Consider the following 20020-nt stretch of genomic DNA (forward strand, 5'->3'; position numbering starts at 1 on the left):
ACTTTTCAAAGTGTAAACAACTACACTTGATCTTAAATAATCCATCCATCCATTTTCAATACTGCTTGTCCCCACTGCAATGGCATACTTCAGGGAAGCACAATTCAATGCCATATGCCATAGAATGCTATAGAATGTTTGTTTAGATGCAAACCCTGTAAAGTATGAAAAGGAATAAATGTCCTTCTCCAGCCTTCATACATGGCAGCTTCCCGTTCACAATGGGAGGTTCTACAACACTATTTAAAAGTGTACAAATACAAATTAAAAGACACATACCCAATGCATTTAAAATATGTAGTTTTTATTATGGTGTGAGTGCCAAGTCAATGATTATAATTACAATTCAGAAATGGGCTTGTGGGGCCAATATGGATATTTGACCATGTCCAACTTGGTCTCGGGGAAGGCGTCGTTGAGATCTTCAATGGTCATCTGGTCGAAGGGGATCATATTCCTAAACTTATCCAACTGCGAACATACAGGAAAGTGAGAAATCTATATGTCTGATTTCTTCAGGCTACTGCTAAGATGTTTAAGCAGCTATTCATTCTCACCTGTGCTTCATACTCTGCGACGCGAGCTTTTGATGCTTCCACGTAAGCTGTGGCATCTTTGTCCTGGAGAAGTCCATTGTTGGGAAATCATAAGAAAATCCCATAAACAAAAATGACTCGATTCCAGTGAGAGAAATCTTTTATACAATGTGTGGTGGTGATTGTATTCATTATTTGATGTTAACACTTACAGCCTCGACCTCCTGCGTGTTGATGGCAGTTGTCTGGGTGTCAACAGGCTCTGGGATCTTCAGAGCTTTGAACTATAAGTACAAGCCAAGACGATGACGCAACCAGCAAAGCAAACGACTAGAAGACTTAAATGATTCAAAAAGTTCCAAAGTCATATTCTTAATGTTGGCTTGGAATTCTATTTACCTTCTTCTCAAACTCATCAACCATACCAGCTTTGGCCACAGCGGTCTTGTAATAGCTCCAGTCGATGGCAACAGGAGACTCTGGCAGGGAAGCTAGTCTAGTTAGGAGCGGAAGAAAAACAATACTGAGCATGTGTTGTTTAGGTAGAACGGCACATGCAAACTAAAGTGGAACTTTTTACAAATGCTGCCAAAGCGCTAAAATGACTTTCACGTTATTGAGAATATCATCAGTTGTTACTTACTACTGTAAACCATATTTCAGCTTGTCAAGACAAACTTTGTTTGTAGTAATTATGTCTTTTCACCTTTATATAGGATGTTAGGAGCAGAACTTGAGCGAACAAAGCACGATTTTGTCCAAGCATTTCACTGATGCGGAATTATCATCAGTAGCAGCGGCATCTATTTTTTGACCACAATTTATATCGACCATAAGTGCTTGAATATAAATTAAACTAAAAAAAAAAACATTGCAATCCTTTTGGGATCCTTGATGTTTGATAAGTTTTGTCAAGAGACGGCAAAAGTTAAAGCGCAACAAACCCAACTTGACAATCAAAAGCAATGGTGATAACGTTCAACTGACTTAGCAGAAATTGCATCACTGCGGGTCTTCAGGGCATTGAACATGCTCTTCTGGTTGGGTGGAACACGCTCAGCAAATGCTATCCAGTCGACGGCCTTCAGGGCTAAACGCCGGGCTGCCATCTTGGTAATCTGAAAGACACAGAATTGAACATAATGAAAGTCTCGGGCATCTACAATGAAGGAAGTCGATTAAAACATGATGGATGTTGCTAAATAAGAGTCAAGTAGTTATGTTCACAATTGACTTCATCAATTTGAAGAACATTTTGAACACAACTTCACAACTTAGAAATGCAGCATTCAAATTTCTTCTACAATCATGACTCACAATGAGAGCATCTCAGTCTTTCATCAAAACGTGCCAATAAACCAAGGGAGATTTAGACTCAACTGAGACTACTGACGTTAAACATCGCTTGCTTACTGCGCTGTTTACATTGTTTCTCAACATAAATATATTTCATTAATTTTTCATGGCACCCCACCAAATACAAACAAATAGTGCTATTTTTGTACCTTCTGACATTTAGTGGAGGAACATTCCAATACATTTAATTAAATGTCACCTGCAAATACGCCAAGATGAATTGACATAGGATCGTTTCCAGCAGCATACTACTTAGGAGTAACCCATGCATCTTGCTATAAGTCCTACTTTTGATGGGTGATATAAGTAAAGTAATGAGTATCTTCCTAATAACTCGGCATAGTCTCTCTCATGCCAGTGCAACAGTCATATATAATTCTTGCGGAACACTAAAGCCATTCAACATACACTAATTGTGTAAACTAACTGTATTCATGCCACAATCCTCCCCATCGTCCTTGGCATGAAATTGAAATTGGCTGCAAAACGACGCTAGCATTGTTAGCTGGTTAGCCAAGGTCAGAGAAGACCTTTACTAACGACAAGGTTTTTGCAAAATATCGAAGGGCAACAAGTTCACGTTTGCAAAAACCGGTCGGATAACGAGTGCATTTGCACACAGGCACATTGATAAAAAGCCGATTTAGCCCCAGTCAATGAAATCTGCTATGAATGCGGCGTCCTTACCTCGCTTCACCAAAGGAGTCCGTGACAGGAGGAATGATGAGCGGAAGTGATTCTTCTTTGAGCAAAACAGGTCGGCAGTTAGCAAATTGTCGCTCTCTGGTGGTCAAAAGGAATAACTACAGTGTCGCGTTTCACACGCTTGTGCGCGGATTCCCGTGGAGAGCATTCAAGGACGGCTATACGTTTTATTTTTAACCGTAGATTTTTCGTAAAATAAGTGAAAAATAATCCAGAATGCTCATTTTAGCAATAAAATAGTGATTCCGGTGTTAAATTTAACATTGGAATCACAGATAATAAACCCCAGAAGAAAATATGAGTTTCAATCTAGGTGCAAAATGTTTATGGTCATGTTTTATGTCATTATTTACAATTGATAAAAATACAAAAATGCTCAATGCAGGCCAAAGTATAAAAATGTAAAAATGAAATCATCCAATTTCAATTAAAATAGAATTCATACGTTTTAATATACAGACTTTTAAACATCTCTCAACATAAATATATTTATGATTCAAGAAATTGAATGGCTTCATTCATTTACCGGGTAAATTTACCGGAGCTTAAGATCAGGGGATGCTTTGAGAATAATTGTCAAATTGTTGTGTATATGTGAAGCCCTTTGAGACGGCTTGTGATTTAGGGCTATATAAATAAACTTAACTTGACTTGACTTGACTAAAACATTTTACAATAAGATTAAAAGAAAAATGCTGTTTTTTAATTTTATGATTATTTTTAATTCATTACTATGTAACCCAATCAACCAAAAAATTTTGAATATGCCCTGCTCATTTTTGTTGTTCTTTTATTCTTTATATATTTTATTTATTAAATTAGATGAATGAATTTCAAAATAGAAAGCAATTTATCACACTTTTATCAAGTAGTTTTGAGGAAACGTCTTGATAATAAATATAATAGTAGATAACAAAATAAACTTTCTGTGGGTTGAATTACAAAATAGAGCGGGCTCCATGTGCCATACTTGTACTCATATATCCATGTACCCTGTAAACTCAGGCATGAGTTTAAAATGCCCCTGCCATGAACATAGCGTGACTTCTTTGCTGCATAAATGATAGTTACAATAAAATAAAATAAAAGGACTACAGCAATACTTTTCTTTGCAATTCTTTGTGGACAATGACATCCATGCGCCTGTTATCCGACCCACTCACCCTGCACCTCGGATGTGCTGGATCTCAGCTGTCTTCGGGCAGTAGGCGAGGTATATATACCTCAGTCACCAGCCAATCGCAGTGTGAACATGCAGTTGAAATCATCTGTTTAATATTAAACATCAATGTATGCATGTCCTATATGAATCAACTATTCCTAAATTTGTGTTGTACATGAATTTCAAAACCTGTGGCATTAACTTCAAATGACTTGAATATTTTACTTTTTACAATTCAGTGTTTGCTCGGTTAATATTTTAAATCTGAGTCAATCACCATGTTCCAAGTTTCCTATATACATGAATAGTTTGACGTTCACGTTATTTTGGATTAAGGTCATTCGCGCAAACCTTTACCACGCACTATATACAACACATTAAATGACCTTCATATATTTGTCTTTTGCTTTAAAATTATATTTTTGAGGTGAGGCAAAGGTCAGTCTTGTTACACAACAACATCCAAAACATATTCAGATATGTTGTAACTTTATTTACATGTCACTATAGATTTCCATATAGAAAAGTGTACACAGTACAAAAGATTCAATAAATACAAAGGTCCTGCTTTTCCTCTACAGCTGGACTTTTTCTTTACATAGGCTATACAACAAAACTCCATAAAATTCTATTGTAATCCTCTTAAAGGCAACATTGGCAGAGTAAACACTATTTGATACACATTTAAAACAGTAATAAATTGTCTCTCTGCTGACAACTTTGTGGTAAGGAAAATAAACAGCTGAAGAAGACAAAAATTGATGCTGGCTCTGAAGGCACTTCCTTTAAGTACTTTTAACTACTCGGTCTCAAATACAGTCAATAAACTTATGCAAACTGCACTTTTTCCCCCCACACAAATACACACATTTGTACAACGTGTTTAACATCATCGTTTTCAGTTTTTGGAGGTAAGAAGAACGTGTCTAAAAAAACATTTTTTCCAGTTGAAAATATTTATGGTGCCTTTAAGTGTTTTTGCAACCGCATGGCCTGTTTCCCATTAAAGCACACACAGCAATGTTAAGACAAATAGTACATCCCGTACGTGACAGGTCCACCAAAGAGCCCCGGCACCGGCAGATTCGGCCTATGGTAGGGGTTCGAGGGGGCCCAAGTCGCTGAGCCCTGCACGTGCGCGCTGAGGGGAAAAGGCAGTGCAAAGGCTGACAGGACAGGCTTGGAGGCCAGCTTAAACTTCTCTAACTCGGCTTCCTGTAGCCTCTTGGCTTTGGCCCTGCGGTTCTGGAACCAGATCTTCACTTGGGTCTCGGTCAGGTTGAGTGAGCTGGAGAACTCGGCTCTCTCGGCTATAGAGAGGTACTGCTTCTGGCGGAACTTGCGCTCCAGGGCCAGCAGCTGAGAGGTAGTGAAGGGTGTGCGAGGTTTACGGTTGTTTTTGTGCTTCCGTAAAGTACACTGGGATGGACTGGAGCTCCCTAGTGCAGAGAGATAGAGATAGCAGTCATTACGGGGGGCCAATTACATGCAATCAAAATGACTCGTTGCAAACGCATGTTCTGGAATGTTTGACAATGTTAATCATTTTACTCGTGTCGCAATATTGTTTGAAGGTCTAAAGTGGAAGAAAATTAAGAAACCGCAATCTGGGGGGGGGGGGGGGAAAAGAAGCAAAAGTAGAAGCAAATGACTTAAAAATAAAGAATGGACGTACGCTTGTGCTTAAAAAGATGTTTACAGAAAATTCTCAATTCTTGCGTTTCTTTACACCACAATATAGTTATAATTTTGTAATAGTCTCTTAATCTCCAAACCCCGAACGTATGAGCTTGTTTATTCATTAAAAAAAAAAAAAAAAAAAAGAATCCCCTTGTGAGTTTTTCCACGCGTTTTGCTGACGCAAAACAACCCGAATGTATTAAAAGTCAATTTGCAAGAGTCTTATATTATAACATGAGCAAGTTAGGACAATTGCACAATTTATAAGCAAACAGTACTTTATTATCATTGCACGCATCAGGTGACTTTACTTACGAGAGTTCCCCTGGAACCAAGTGCTCTGGTCGCTGTCAGCCGAGTGCAGCGTGTCCTCCGTGGAGCCGCTGCAAATAGCCGGCGAGCCCTCTGCATAAAAAGTCCTCGGAGAGTAGTGCGCCGCTGGGTTCTGAGCAAGCACGGCAGACTCGAAAGAAGTCCTACAGGTGCTCTTCTTGGAAATCAAAGACTCGACGCTGAACGAGAGGTGGCTCCTCTCCTTCTCCGTGGTCATGTCCTTGGGTTGCGCGTCCTCCGTCTCCTCCTGAGGATGGCCAACTTGCGCGTCCTGGGACGGCGAGCCCTGCGCTGCGTTCATCGTCAGGCGAGGCGATGGGGCCATGCACCTCCCGGTGGCCCGCAAAAAGGAGCGATGGAGTCGACGATGCGTTCACGGACCGTCTCTCGAGTCAGTTACGCACACTTTAACTTTTACGCACCGACAAGGAAGGTCTATAAGAGGAAGAGGTGTGTTACCACTCCTCGCTCCCACCAATCGGCTGGCTAATTTGGGGTCAGAGCGCAGTTTGGATTGGCTCACAGCCTTCTAAGGAAACATCAAGAGGCCTCTGAAAGGAAAGAGTACTTAATCATACAGACCCCATGCTGCGAGAGGCCATTCATGGCCCTCACAAAGTAGCTTAGACCAATTTTAGTGTAATTAACCAGTGGGGAGGACTCTCTCGACCATTTACATCCATTAGCCGGACAGTCCATCGGCAGCACTCTTAACTGGCGTCTGTTTCGCAGTCCTCAAATAAGAATGCGGCCTGCGTTAGAGCTCACTATAACAACGGCTGAATGAATATCATGGCCTGCATGCAAAACCTGAAAATCGGAGTGCCTTTCTGCAGAGAGCTAATTTGGATAAAAAAAAAATAGCTGTCAAAATAAAGACTTTCCAGAACAAAAGAGTCAGCCTTGCATAGGAGAAAATCAAATTAAACACATCCACGGAGAGCGACGAGTCGGGCCGATTGGGTCAAACACGCATGCAGTATCACGGCAATTAAAGGCCTGTCACGATCCTTTCTAACTTCACAATGGCCTCGCCTGAGAAGCAACAGGCCTTTTTTTTTTTTCTTTCTCCAGCTCCAACTATTTAATAAGCCAGACAAGTTGAGTGTTGCAGGCGCCAGGCTCGGCTGGATCTCAAAGGAAGACACCTCGGGGAGAAAGGACTCGACCGTGTAACTCCACTGAAGCAATTGTCCCCCAAATATTTCATCCTGCATGGAGAAGTGTTTCTCATCCCGCACATTTGCTAGTTTAAAACTCATGTAGAGTTTAGTCTAAACACACATTTCATCATTAAATAACATAAGCAGCATCAGTAACAACATCGAATCCATTACGTCAAATCACAATCATGCATTCTTTGTAGTTTGCTGTTGTGGTTGACTAACGTCATTTTAAATGTTCTATTTGATGGTAAATTGAGCAATTTGTCATCATTGAGTAATTATTACACAGTAGATTCTGAGTACTTTGTTTAAAGCATCCCAACATGTCAGCACCATATAACGTTATTTTTGAGAATTCTATTGGCAATTGTTGAAGTGTGACCTATTTATTTATCTAATTGTAGTACACTTGACCAAACGTTCCTATACATAGTTGAAATGACTTTAAAAAGCTGTATTGGGTGGTTGATGAAGTAATAGCCCCTCAGGTATGGCACAGTTTTGGATTGGTGACTCAACCTGAGTAAATCCTCATGCGTGTCCCGTCCTATTTGACAAAGTCAGACCTCTGTCTCCACACACTGGCGCCTCGTTCGTTACCCACATGGTTTGGGTTTACGTCTCTGTAGGCACCCTTCTATCTGCTAGAAGACTCAGGCAGGGTTTCATCTGCGGCCCATGCAGGTACACCCAGTCATATAAGCAGCACATGTCTCTTCTCTCTTTCCCTATAGTTTACTCTCTTCTGCATTATGTGCCCCAAATGCATTCGTGCAAAAGTGTGCAATGGAGTGAGCTGTGTCAGAAGATGTTAGTGAGTTTGAAAGCAGATTTATCCATCAAGGTCAGTGCAGGCATGACAGGAAGCATGTTCCCTTCTGTTGGCGTCATACATGGAAAACCATTCAAATGCGCTCACTGGTCACTTCATAAAGCATGCTTTCAACATTTGCTGACATCAAATACAAGAGAAGCACCAAAAAGAGACACTTTACAAAAGACAGTAACATCTTTAACAATATCGGAAAGGTTCAAATTTTAGTCAGGAATTAGACTACAACAATAATGTAAGTAAATGTGTGTCTTTACCGCTTCAACATTTCATGTTTCATGAAACTTTAAACGGAAACATGTTGACTTCACTGAACTGAACGTATTGACACAGAATGAATAAATAAATCATTATAAATGAATAAATAATGAAGCTATTTCCTATTTTGATACAGAATCTGCAGGCCAAACATGCGCTGTGAGTTGAGCTCAGTTGTGAATAGGAGTTACTCAAAAGTGTCATTCATTTCCATTTTTGTTCTCCTTCAGTTCATATGAGGTGACAAGGAGCCCAACTTCAGGTTGCGCGACTAGAATTTTATTTCCCACAACAACTAGATACAGACTGGATCAGAATTGCTTCAGTCCAGGTTTTAAAACCACTAAAAGCCACTACCTCAACAATTTGAAATATTTTTGCCTGGCTGAGAATCAACCTGATGTGTTTTTTTTTGGGAACATCTAAAAGTAAAGAGATTCCAATTGTCCTGTTGTGTGATATGCTCTAAATGTGTTTTTGGGTCAGCAATTGCTACAAAGCCTATTGTGAAACAATTAACATTTAAAGCTTAGTACCTGGTTGTGTCTTTAGAATACATATTCAAAATCACAAGCAACATATTTGTCAACGCAAAATAAGAATCTCTCTCGTGTCAAACCAATTGGCTGATTTTTCTTGAGCGTAGAGACTTGACAAACAATGTGAATTGTCAAATTAGGCTGAGGACTGCAAGACATTTAAGTGGCCGTGTGCACACTGTGGTCACATTCCCGAACCCAAGAATGCTGCTGCAATTTTATTTGCTCAGCGTCCAAAGCTGTGTTGCAGTACATATAACGAGAAACATGGCAGCAGCAGCAGCAATTTTTCATTTTCATACCATAAAATCTTGAAAGGGTCAAAACCAGAAATCAAATAACTGAAAAAAACGGTTGTTTTATCAAAAGTTATAAAGCAATCACAGCTACAGTGCTAAATCGATGAATGAACTTTATCTTGATCAATCACATGACGGGGTCTTTCTAGAAATCATTTCCTCGTGCCCACGGGCGCCACAATGGTGACCCCTACGTGAAACATTTCAACCACTTTTTAATGTTCTATAAAATTCAGTTTAAGTCCTTAAGATGATTAAAAACATTTAAAAAATAATGTCTACTACATCTGGTTTTAATGAAACAGTTATTCTTGTTCTTTTTGTGGCACTAAAGGGAGACATCAAAATAATAAATCACAACAATCCCAGATTCATTTTTTTAAATCATTACATCTGTATGAAAAAAAATGAAATGAATCACGTGAGCAATAATTCAACTTCATTCAATTTAAACATGCTGACGGTTGAACCATCATAAAACGTTTCCTGAGAGTGGAAGTGCTGACACAATGGTGCAATGAATGGGCAGCGCTCGTCTTATAGCGATAACGTTATTGCAGGCCCTAAAGCTCAAAACAAATGTGAGTGTTTGAATATCGTGAGATTACAATTTCAAAGTGTTCCCCATGCCAAGGGGAACAATGGTGTGGGTGGGAAGTTAAAAAAGCGGGTCTCTTTCAAATAAACAAGCATGGCTTGCTTCTGAAAAGGATTGCAACGGAGCAGCCGCATTGGTTCTCAGAGGATTGGGAGCAGCCACCCTCTTCCTCCTCCTCCTCCCCCTCCTCCTTCTCCTGCTCAGCTTCCACACACGGTAAACCTAAACAACCCGATGGAGCCTCCTCATGAGCAGAATTCAGCACATTTTTAATCCCACTTTAGTCTACCACCTCTGCCTTCGTCTTCCCATCCTGCATGGACGGGAAAGTCGATGGTGGGGGTGTCAAACTTCCTTTTTTTTTGTGTGCTATTGCTTAATGAGCCTGAAAATACAATTGCACTGGTCTGGCTGTGAAGATAGCTTCCAGGCTGGTGTAAATTAGCAGTGTGAGGAAGCCCAGAGGGCTGAGTCTTGCTGAGCGTGCAGAATAGAGAGATTTGGCGAGTGGAGACAATCCTGTTAGGGAAACTGAGGCGGAGGAATCCCGTGTCTTTTGGACTCGACAGTGGCCGACGGGCTCACTTGTTGCACGGGGAAATCCATGACAATGGGGCGACTTCCTGACACTAGTGAACGCCATTATCTCAGGACGGTTTTGAACCCTCGATTCCAGAAAATGGCTCTTTTGAGGTGCTACCTTAATCATCACTCCATAGAATTTTCTATGCTCGTATAAAATTTAAGTGAGGGTGCCGTGGTGAGAGTTTCCCACATAGCATATGTCCTCTCGTGAGCGCTGGCTGCTCTTTTGACCGCTCCGCTTGGCATCTGCTGCCCGTAGCCTGCCTATATCTGCATTCTAATACAACTATCCTGCTGGGATGTTAACTTTAGGCTCTCCATAATTGATGGCTTCCACACTTCAGCCGGGTTCCCCCCTCTCCCTTGCCCTCTCCCCATCGATTGTTGGTATATCTCTGTGGTTTGGGGGTCTTTCACTCACTCATTGTTCTTTTATGGAGGAATTATAATAGACTAACGTAGGGGGGGAGCAAAGAGAAAGAAGCCATGGAGTAGATAAAAAGAGAGTCACTGCTGATATTTAGTGAACTCTGAAGGGGGAGTTTTCATTCTCATTCTGCAAGTTTGGCACATGCCTTCTGTTACTAAGTGGCAGTGCATTGAAAGAGAGCCTTGCATTTACCATTCTGTGTCTCGGCTAGGTGCCTCGACTTACAACCCTGGCAGCTGTTGGGCCTTCTATGTTGCTATAGACTTCTCTCCACAGGTGAGCTGCCCTACCCAACTCTCAGTCTCCACTTCACTCAATGGAGCTCCTTTCAAGTCGTCGACCGTGTGTGTGTGTGTGTGTGTGTGTGTGTGTGTGTGTGTGTGTGTGTCGGAGCATCACAAACCAAAGCAAGCAGGGTGACTTTAAATATCTCGTGAAATGCTTGCAATGGTGCTACACCTGCAGAATCACATCATACCTGATATCAAAGATGGACAATTCGTATCCATCCACACTTGGAAAAGAAAACATCCTTTTTATAAACTCCCTTCAAGTCTTAAAAAATGTTGGTGAACATACACTATTGGATTTGGTATGATAGGCAGGACAAACATAGTACCTCAATAATGTTAACATTTTGAGTGAGTTGATTTTTGTGAGAAACAAAATATACAAAATGAGTTCCTGTACTTAAGGTTGGTTTTGCGCTATAATTGAATGGTCATCAGTAATGCATTATCAACAACATCATATAGTAATTATTTTGCAAGCATGCACATATTTTGTTCCTATTTGGAATTGGCTTTTTGTCACACATCTGTTTAGCAAGTACATAGTTCAATGTAGCAAATATTGTGCCGCCCTCCAACATTGCCCATCCCTCTCCTAGATGAAGTGTTTTGTTTTTCTGTGGCCTTTTTGCAGCACCAAACTTTCAAAAACGAACAGGCAAGACAGACATCAGCATATTGGGTAATACCTCCGTACCTCACGAGACCTTAGTTCAACAAGTATCACAAGGCTGGCTCTGTGTGTTTGTGTATTGCTTTTTCTTTGTTTCCGAGGAGCCTCAGCAAGGGGCTTTACGTGTAGAAAAACATGAAGAGAGAGGAAGAATATACACAGCAACTTAGTGTTTTTGAGGACTCTCATTGGAAGCGGTAAGACTCCAGTGTCACCACACCTGCCGTCAAAGTTTTTGCACTTTTATTACCAGTAAGAGTTAAAATGTAAACTGCTGGAAAAAAAGTAACCCAAATTGGGTTAAATAGCTAAGACAGTGCTACATCCAAATTGGATTGAGCAATTGATGGGTTATTTATTATACCTATCACATTAGCTTAAGATTTTACACTGGGTGTAAAGTACCTTTACAGATGAGTTAAATTGTTTAATAAATAAATTGTTTACCTGGTTACCAGTATGGCTGCAGTTCAAAATAGTAATACAAATTCTATGACCAACATTTTCTAAGAGGAAGCAAATTTTTTTCCATTTAGCAAGTGGTCAATTTTTGTAAATGTCACCAAAAAAATTCCTTTTCAGTGCTTTGAGAAATCACTTTAAATGATGTTAGCAGTTTTTGCCAGGGCAGGTTTCAGCACCTTTTTCTTCGTCTGAAGTCGGTGGCAGAATATTTCCCTGTTTATTTTCTTCTTATTTTTTTCCCTCCCGTGTGATGCGAGCTGTTACATATTACTCCTGAGGTGTGGTGCCTCTCCCCTCAAAGGCCTCCAGTGTTTCCCCCCAAACTGCTGCCAAGCTGGGCTATCTATTCATTTGGTTACTTAAGTGTAATTGCTCCCCTTTGAAGCCTCAGAGAGGCAAATCATTTGCTTTGGCCTCGGGGCAGTAATGGTCACCGAGCCGGCGACCCCCTCCCGGTCCGAGAGCGTCGAAGAGACCGCGAGAGGCCAGAACCCATAGAGAGAAGAAATAATACAGCCAGGGCCGCTCAATTTCACCTCCCTTTTCATCCTATTCTTTGAAAACTTTTTATTAACAACAGCTTTCTCTCTCAAACCGGGGCGCCGGGACAAGAGGGGGGAGACGAGGCAGAGGGAGGGGCGGTGGCTTGAGAGAATATCGGCGGAGGAGGTGGAGGGGGTCCCCGTCCCCCCGTAGATGTCTGCCGGAGTCTCACATACTCTCGTGCTCACTCACATGCACACATCATCAACAGTGACAGGTCAAGGAGGCACTGAGCCCCTTCCACTCTCCCCCATGCTTCACACCGCTAAACAGGGATACACTGAATATATGAATTTATTGATCTTTATGGATATATATTTTGCATTTAACCCATGACAGACCCTAGTAATACTGTATATTGTAAACAAAGAGCCCATTTATTGCTGAAAATGACTGCCACTTACTGTAATTGTCACTATGCCGAGAGCATTGACATTGTAATCTCATAATAGCATAATGGGGGCTGAAACTGTGTACAGGAGGACAATTAGAACGGTGTAGCACAGGAAAAACATTTTCCCATTCAAGCAGAGAGTGAACATTGTGTGAATGTGTGCTCGTGTGTGCATGTATGCGTGAGTGTATGTTTTTTTATTGCTTGAAGCAGAAAAATTGGAAAATCAACTACAGTCATGGCCAAAGGTTGTGGCTGGGACTCAAATGTCATGTTTCATTAACTTGGCTCCATGTGAGTTTGTTTGTCATTTACATTGATTTTGTATTGTTGCATTTTAATAAATATCAAAGTATTTAAGTTAAAGTAAGTACCAAAGGTTAAACAGAACTCTCTTAGGAGCTCATATTTAAACAAAGTCTTTGTTGACACATGCAAAACTGTCAAAGGTTTCCTATTGTGGCATAAATATGGAGCCACATACAGGATCATAGCATGGAAGCAGCCATGAAGAAAAGTTGCTTATAAATGCTACATTTTACCTGCATCGTTGTGACTTTGAGGTTGTTGTTTTTTTTTTTAAGAGAGAAGCTTTCCCTGCAGTCAAACCAGATGGTAACAATTCTTGGACATATTACGGGCTGCTCTGTGCCAAATAGCATACCTTTGGGCTGTGTTTTCAGTGGGCTATAAAAGAAAATAATGTAATTTTGATCTATTTTATCAGACATCACCCTGCCCTGGCTACACTGACACCGGATAAGAATTTGATATTTTTTACCTTTTACACCCTCGGTGCACATTTTCAATATCTGCCCTGCTGTGTGCCTTTGTTTGTTTGACTTTTGCAATGGGATGAAATATGCAAAGAATCAATCCCGTCTTATCACACATAAGGCCTTTTAATAGGCCACGATTAATAAGATACTCAAAGTTGTGCTGTGTGAATACATGTGCAGGTTCTTGCAGGCACTTTTAAAAAGTCCTGACCTTCACATCCCACTGTAATACTGACACAGTAGCAAACTATCTTGAGTGGTCCACCATCAGTTCCATGACTCACCAGTGACCTTGCAAAACCTTTTCCAGACCCATTTTGGAACCTTAAGGGACCCTCATACAATCCATATGAGATTCCATGATACTGAACACACCTGAGAACTTGGTGTGAACTTACATAAACACACACACATTAGTGAAGACAGCAAATCTCAGAGAACTTTCCCACAATGTATCTAAAGATTGTGCAGTCACAGAAACAACCACATCAAGGTGGGACAATGGAGGACATTAGCTCAGGTTTTCCATTGTGAGGGTTATTTTCTTCTCGCTCGATCACACGCACGACCGGAGGCCTGCTGGGTGGAATTGCTCGCGCTAATGGCGCTACACACTTTTGTAGCAGGAAATGGGACAGCCGCGTCGTAACTGCTAAAACGGTGATTAAAAATACTCAAATTGCATCATGATGTGACGGAAAAAAACAAGTCCTGCAAGTGGAGTGACGGCCCCGTTCTGGGCTGTGTAAATGTCGCAGTTTTGTGGAAAGTAAATAAATAAAATCCTCCAAATGTTGGTTAGCTAGTAAAGTCTAATTCAAGCTCACAATATTAACTCTGTAATTTGCTCGTTTAGGCGTGTCCCTGCCTTGGTTTAATTGGATACAACGTGCACCTAATGAGACAAATAGTTCCCAAAGTCGTGCCTGGCTAAATGTCGGTTGTGGATGCTGGAAAGTTCTTTGTACTCTGTAAGGAGGGTCATCATCTAAATGATGTGTTTTATATCACTTTGGTAATGACAAGAATGGGCGCCTTGTATAAGATCGAGTAAAAAAACATGGACTCAATTTAACATCACAAGAAAAGTACAGCAAGCACTATTTTGTGGTGCCTTTGCTTGTGATGCTTGTTGAAAGCCATTGAAGATAACACATCACTTTTTCTGAGATAAACTGTGGCAGACAGGCGAGTCTCAATCTGTACAAAACTTTCTTTGTCTGTCATCTCCAGCGGTCACTTAAAAAGACGAGCTTCCGCCTCCATGGGTGTCTGACTTTTTTGACCAAATGTTTTTCTTCTTTATTCCCCTCCTTGCCGGGAAATTGTGGTTATATGCAAACCTTTAATGAGCTCCATCTTTGACCTGGTTTGTACTTTTCCAGAGATGTCATGTCTCCAAAGTCAAGGAATGACTTAACATGTCCTCATGATTTAATCTTAAAAGAAGGCAGTCAGAACAAAAAAACAGGGCTCGGTGCCCCCCTAATGTGAAGATATCCTTGTAAAAGTGAAATTGTAAATGGGAAATGCAGCGCAAGACGATGGTAAAGCTTCTAGGATTAAACAAAAAAAGCAACACATGACACTAGTTAATATGCAGGATTATACATTTCCTCACTATGTTTGGGTTAAATGACATTATGCACTATTATAACACAAAAGTAATGTTAAATGTGTAAAGTACTCACGATTTTAGAAAGTACCTATTTCTTTCTGAAAATGGGAACATGATAGCAAGTGACATGCTTGCTGTCACATTGTTTGAGATTTTTGCCGAAGTAATCAAATTTTGGATGGTTTGGAAAGCCAACGTTATGTTGTGCTTCCTCACTCAGGACATATTTTCAAATGTATCCACTTTTTATGGAAAAAAGGAATACATCCTGCGATATATTATGACTAAAGTTGTTTTCTTTAAAAAAAAAAACATTCAATAAACATCCCTTGGGAAAAATACTTTCCATGCGACAATCTAAACTTTCCTATTACATTATCCAGTTGTCATGTCTTCAAATATGTTTGTTTTGTCATGTTGCTGTAGGCTTGTTTTGTGCGTGTGCAGGAAAGCCCACTTTAATGAAGTGTGATGGAACACATGTGTCCTTTATCGGGGGCCAGCATCTTCTACTGTTGGCCTTTCAAATGACACTGGCTCCATGGGATAATTTGGATTTGGCTTTAAAGGGGTGCCTCTCCATGTGCCTGTCAGCATGGATCAGCTGATTTCTGCTGTGTCTTTAGGCCTTTTATGGCAGATTAGCGACGGTACAGGTCATGGATAGGTAGTATTAAAATAAAGGAGGTAAGAGAAATAACATTTTGCGACTGTGTGTTGGGCAATTGTGAAATTTAATTTGACCACTATACATTCATTTTTGTACAAATGGTTGATATGTTCGCCCTCAGCTTCTGTGAGGCACGCTGAACATGTAAGTATATGCAGTTTCATGAAAAACATTTTCTTAAAAGTAGTTACTTTTTTTTATTTATTTACTATAAAAGTGGCTTGCTACTCTGCGACAATAAGAAAAAGGTGACAGAGTGACATTAGTGGAGAACCACTGTTGAAGATCAATTTGTAAATTGTCCTTTCCTTGTTATGACTTTAATGCTTAAAGAAGCAAACAAAGAAACTTGCACCCTGGCTTATATAATCATGCATGCCGAGACGCACACACACACACGTAGGCCATGACTCAGCTAAGTTTTGTAATTCCCAAACCAACATCCCACAATGGAACAGTGTTTACTGTCACGCGGCATTCTTATCACAACATCAAACCAGCAATTCTGGCTGGCTAAATAATAAAAGTGACAGTAAGCCTGATTTTCATTGGTGCATAGAAACAAAGCTGGGGAGTGTTGGAAGGTTGGGGGGGGGGGGGGGTGTTCTTTGGGAAAATGGATTCCCAGCAAAGCTCTTGCGTGGTCTCTCGTCTGCACTCGGCACCGCTTTGACCGACAGTCCAATCATCTCCGTGCCTTTGCTGGCAGCCTGCTTCCAATTTACCAACGTTTGATTTTGTTTATATATATATTTTCTTCCTGGCACAAAAAAGATTGGGCAAATCTGCCAACGTTTCAGAACTGAACTCCTCAAAGGATTCTTCTCATAAATAGCACTAGATTCAAAATTTACAGCATGAGCCGTCAACAGGAAGAACGAGCCGCATGACTTGGGGGCGACGGCTTTAATTGGCTGTCTGCAGGAATTTTGGCTGCGGCAAACTAATTGACCCACAACTCCCTGGTGCTTTATCAAGACGGGGGAAAACGCCACCAGGCTGATAAGCGGCCAGCCTTGTAAACCAATCTATAACCATTGGCCAATTTGAAACATGTGTTATTGGCTAGTTTACGATGGGTCCCTTCTTCTATATGACTAATGTCCAACTCTAAGCTGACATTTGTAAGATTTAATAACTGGCAGTTGAAGAAACATAAGGAATATTTCTTGCTCCTGCTAATGTTGTCAATAGAGCCTATTCTCTTTAACGGACAGGGGTCACAACCTGGATTGGTCCGGCAGTCAATCACAAGACCCATAAACTGACAAACGACCATTCAAATATGGTTGTTGTAACATCCATTCTCTAAACATTGTACAAGAATTGCATTTGAACAGAAATATTTAATTGAGTCCGGCTTGTCGTTTATGTTGTCTTCATGTTAAGATGTTGCACCAGGGGCTATCTGACAGTAAACAGTACAGAGTCTTCTATCTTTGGCTTCATTCTTCTCAAAGCGCACATGCTAATTGCAGAAACTGCTGCTCGCCGCAATGTGGTCGGGCAAATAAACAAATATGGAACATCTTGCTTTATTCCCTTTTTTGGAGGAGGGCTCAAGTCAAGTTCTCCTCTGACTATAGAACACGTTTAATTTTGCTTTTGCTCCATAAAATGACCATTGGGGCCATGTTTTCACAAACTCATGTAGGGTCAGTGATCTTTTGACTTTGGACAAGAAAAATGATGCCATAAACGCTCCGAGTGGCTGCGACAAGTCGCAGTGATCAAAACCAGCTGCCAATTAACTTAATGACTGAATCTATCACATTCAATTAGAGGGCGTCTACGAGCTGCCAATCCAGCCCTCGGATCACTGGTGATACAAAAACACAGGCGGAGTGATCACTTTAGGAGCCATGTCTGTGTCTTTGTGATCCTTATCTGGCAGGCCCTGTGTCGTATTTGAAGCAGCCCCCCCCCCCCCCCCCCCCCAACATCCCTGACGGGTCCCACGGATGAAACGCTGTATGGAAGGGATCACCTCAACCTCTGGAATCCATCGACCGCTTTCTGTCTTGCCCGATTGACAAATGGGTTCCAACAGCACCCGGGGAGCGTCGGAGAGAATTTCTCCTGATGTGTGACTGTGGAGAAGATAGGAGCAAAATCTAAGCGATCAATCCATCCCAAGTAAGATAGATGACGTAAAATAAAACATAACGAAAGCCCCTTTCGCTCGAATAATCTGACTTTGACTATTATTCCCCAGAGGAGCAGCTATCTGACAAGAGTTTGCTCCATGGTCAGTGTCTTTAACCCCACATGATAACACTTAGCCCAGCCATAAAGAATTGGCCCCTTTAACTGATCCATTAGCGTCTGATCCCTGAGAGAGGACCTGCTGGTGTCTCCTGAAACTTACCAGGAAACCTTGAAAGGAAACAGCGTGGCGGACGAGCGGCAAGATCAAAGCGTGCCTCTCTCCTCATCTTCCTCAGCTCCCATTCTCTATCTGCTTCTCTCCTATCTACAGATTTGACACAATGTTCACATACCTGTAGATCAGCATCAATCATTCTTTTCTTCAGCTGTACTGATGTGTGACATATTTGTTAAAAATGAAATTCAACGTTGGTTTCATTTTAAAATGCACCATCCTTGAATGATATCATATATGTATCAAATTGTCTGTGTTCTTTTGCTTAGTTTTTTGTTCTGTTTTCACAGATATCCCACATCAATCTGCAGTCAGATTATAAAATGATTGAGGACTGATTTGTTGCAGAGAATCAGTGTAATGGATCAAGATTTGAAGATTGGAACGGTTAATTGTGACACCGTTGGAGGAATGAATTGAAAATTATCTTTATCGTTGTGTCTGTATTTTCTAGCGGTGAACAACTCCATTTAATCATACTTGAAGCTGTTTCTAATACGTTTTTCCTCTTGTGTAGCCAAACAATAAAAGTGCTTCGCCGAAAAGAGCTAACAGATGATTGACGGGATGTTTTTCCCAAATGTCCCCTCATCTCGACACACTTGTTATTGGCCCTTGTTACAACCAGTTAGTGGTATTCATTTTTAGTGTGCTACTTTTATGACAATCACAAATGGTTACAATCATTCTGACTCTACCACGAAAGTTCTGAGATGGTCTGAGATGCCTGACACATTCTTCCCTGTTGTCCTGTCCTGTATGTCTGTACTTTGTCTTCATGTCCCTGCCACTTTCCCCTCCCGTTGTTATTCCGACGCATCCCCCTGCTGATCAGCCTCTGCTCTTTCTACTCCCAAACTTTCCCATGCAGCTTCTCTTAACTACCAGCAGCCCCCTGGCTTCCTCCCACCGGTGTTTTCAATTTAGTACCACTATGAACCGGTTCACATTGTAACGTTATCAATTAGTCCGAGACTCCGCAGATTTTACAGGCCCAGGAGTGAGTTTTGGTGATTTACTGGCCGTGAAGGAGATGGAAGGGGAGGGATGTGCAGACATGGGCTGATATGAGGCTTTTCTGTGGGAACAGAGTGTGGTGCGTACCTTGAGGATTTGAGTCCTGTGTGTGGTTTTGGGTCCCAGTAGAAATGTGGTGAGAAAGATGAAAAGGCTCGTGAGAGGAAATAAAAAGGAAAAGGAAAACATTGGATATTTTCCGCATGGTCAAATGGTTCTTATCATACCTTTTGGATTTCAACCACACAATTTCTCTTTTTTATGCCATACAAATTGTATTCTGGCTGTGGAAATAGAGCAACGTATTTTAATCCTAGACTTGGAATACTCTCGTTGACAAGAAGCTGAAGAGTCTCATGTTCATTAAAGATTTATACGGCGCGTACAGTCACTACACAGTCCCTAATGTAATCAAAACCTGAGCGTTCTGTGACCTTACATAACCTTGACCTTCTAACTCACAATAGTTTCTAAGTTACAACCCAGCTTCTGCTAATAGGTTTTCAGAAAACATAATCATTAACTGCATGTCTGTTATCAAAACAGTCATACTAAAAAAAAAGTTTTGACCATTTTGGACCACTATATGTGCAGTTATATTAAGTGCTGAATTGCTTGCATCGACTACAATGAGCTTTCGTGTGTGTGTGTGTGTGTGTTTGTCTGTGTGTTATAAGAGACCAGAGTGGGGTTTGTTGGCTTGTCAGTA

The 20020-nt window shown here is 41.0% G+C and overlaps 2 protein-coding genes and 1 long non-coding RNA gene across 5 annotated transcripts; 1 reads left to right on the forward strand and 2 right to left on the reverse strand.

Moving 5' to 3' along the window:
- Positions 1–283: 283 nt before the first annotated feature.
- Positions 284–2720, reverse strand: atp5pd (ATP synthase peripheral stalk subunit d). The gene is made up of 6 exons (XM_085912182.1): positions 2580–2720; positions 1524–1654; positions 936–1032; positions 749–820; positions 558–620; positions 284–471 (listed from the first exon to the last, which is right to left on the reverse strand). The coding sequence occupies exons 2-6, from the start codon at positions 1643–1645 to the stop codon at positions 340–342; spliced, it is 486 nt and encodes a 161-aa protein (XP_085768308.1). The 5' UTR covers positions 1646–1654; positions 2580–2720; the 3' UTR covers positions 284–339.
- Positions 2721–4257: 1537 nt separating this feature from the next.
- LOC147056840 (homeobox protein MSX-2-like) lies at positions 4258–6163 on the reverse strand. Its single transcript, XM_085912366.1, has 2 exons — positions 5755–6163; positions 4258–5198 (listed from the first exon to the last, which is right to left on the reverse strand). Exons 1-2 carry the CDS (start codon positions 6095–6097, stop codon positions 4783–4785), a joined length of 759 nt encoding a protein of 252 aa, XP_085768492.1. The 5' UTR covers positions 6098–6163; the 3' UTR covers positions 4258–4782.
- Positions 6164–10656: 4493 nt separating this feature from the next.
- LOC147056841 (uncharacterized) lies at positions 10657–18988 on the forward strand. 3 transcript variants are annotated; one of them, XR_015066104.1, is made up of 5 exons: positions 10657–10755; positions 11404–11451; positions 11547–11639; positions 17806–18047; positions 18127–18988. It is a non-coding gene; the product is annotated as an uncharacterized LOC147056841 (long non-coding RNA). The 3 variants fall into 3 exon arrangements; XR_015066103.1 differs by having other exon boundaries at positions 11404–11639; XR_015066102.1 differs by lacking the exon at positions 10657–10755 and having other exon boundaries at positions 11321–11639.
- The last annotated feature ends 1032 nt before the right edge of the window (positions 18989–20020 follow it).

This window comes from Syngnathus leptorhynchus, chromosome 5, assembly GCF_054491065.1.
Source record: "Syngnathus leptorhynchus isolate UIUO chromosome 5, UIUO_Slep, whole genome shotgun sequence".
NCBI classification, from domain to species: domain Eukaryota; kingdom Metazoa; phylum Chordata; class Actinopteri; order Syngnathiformes; family Syngnathidae; genus Syngnathus; species Syngnathus leptorhynchus.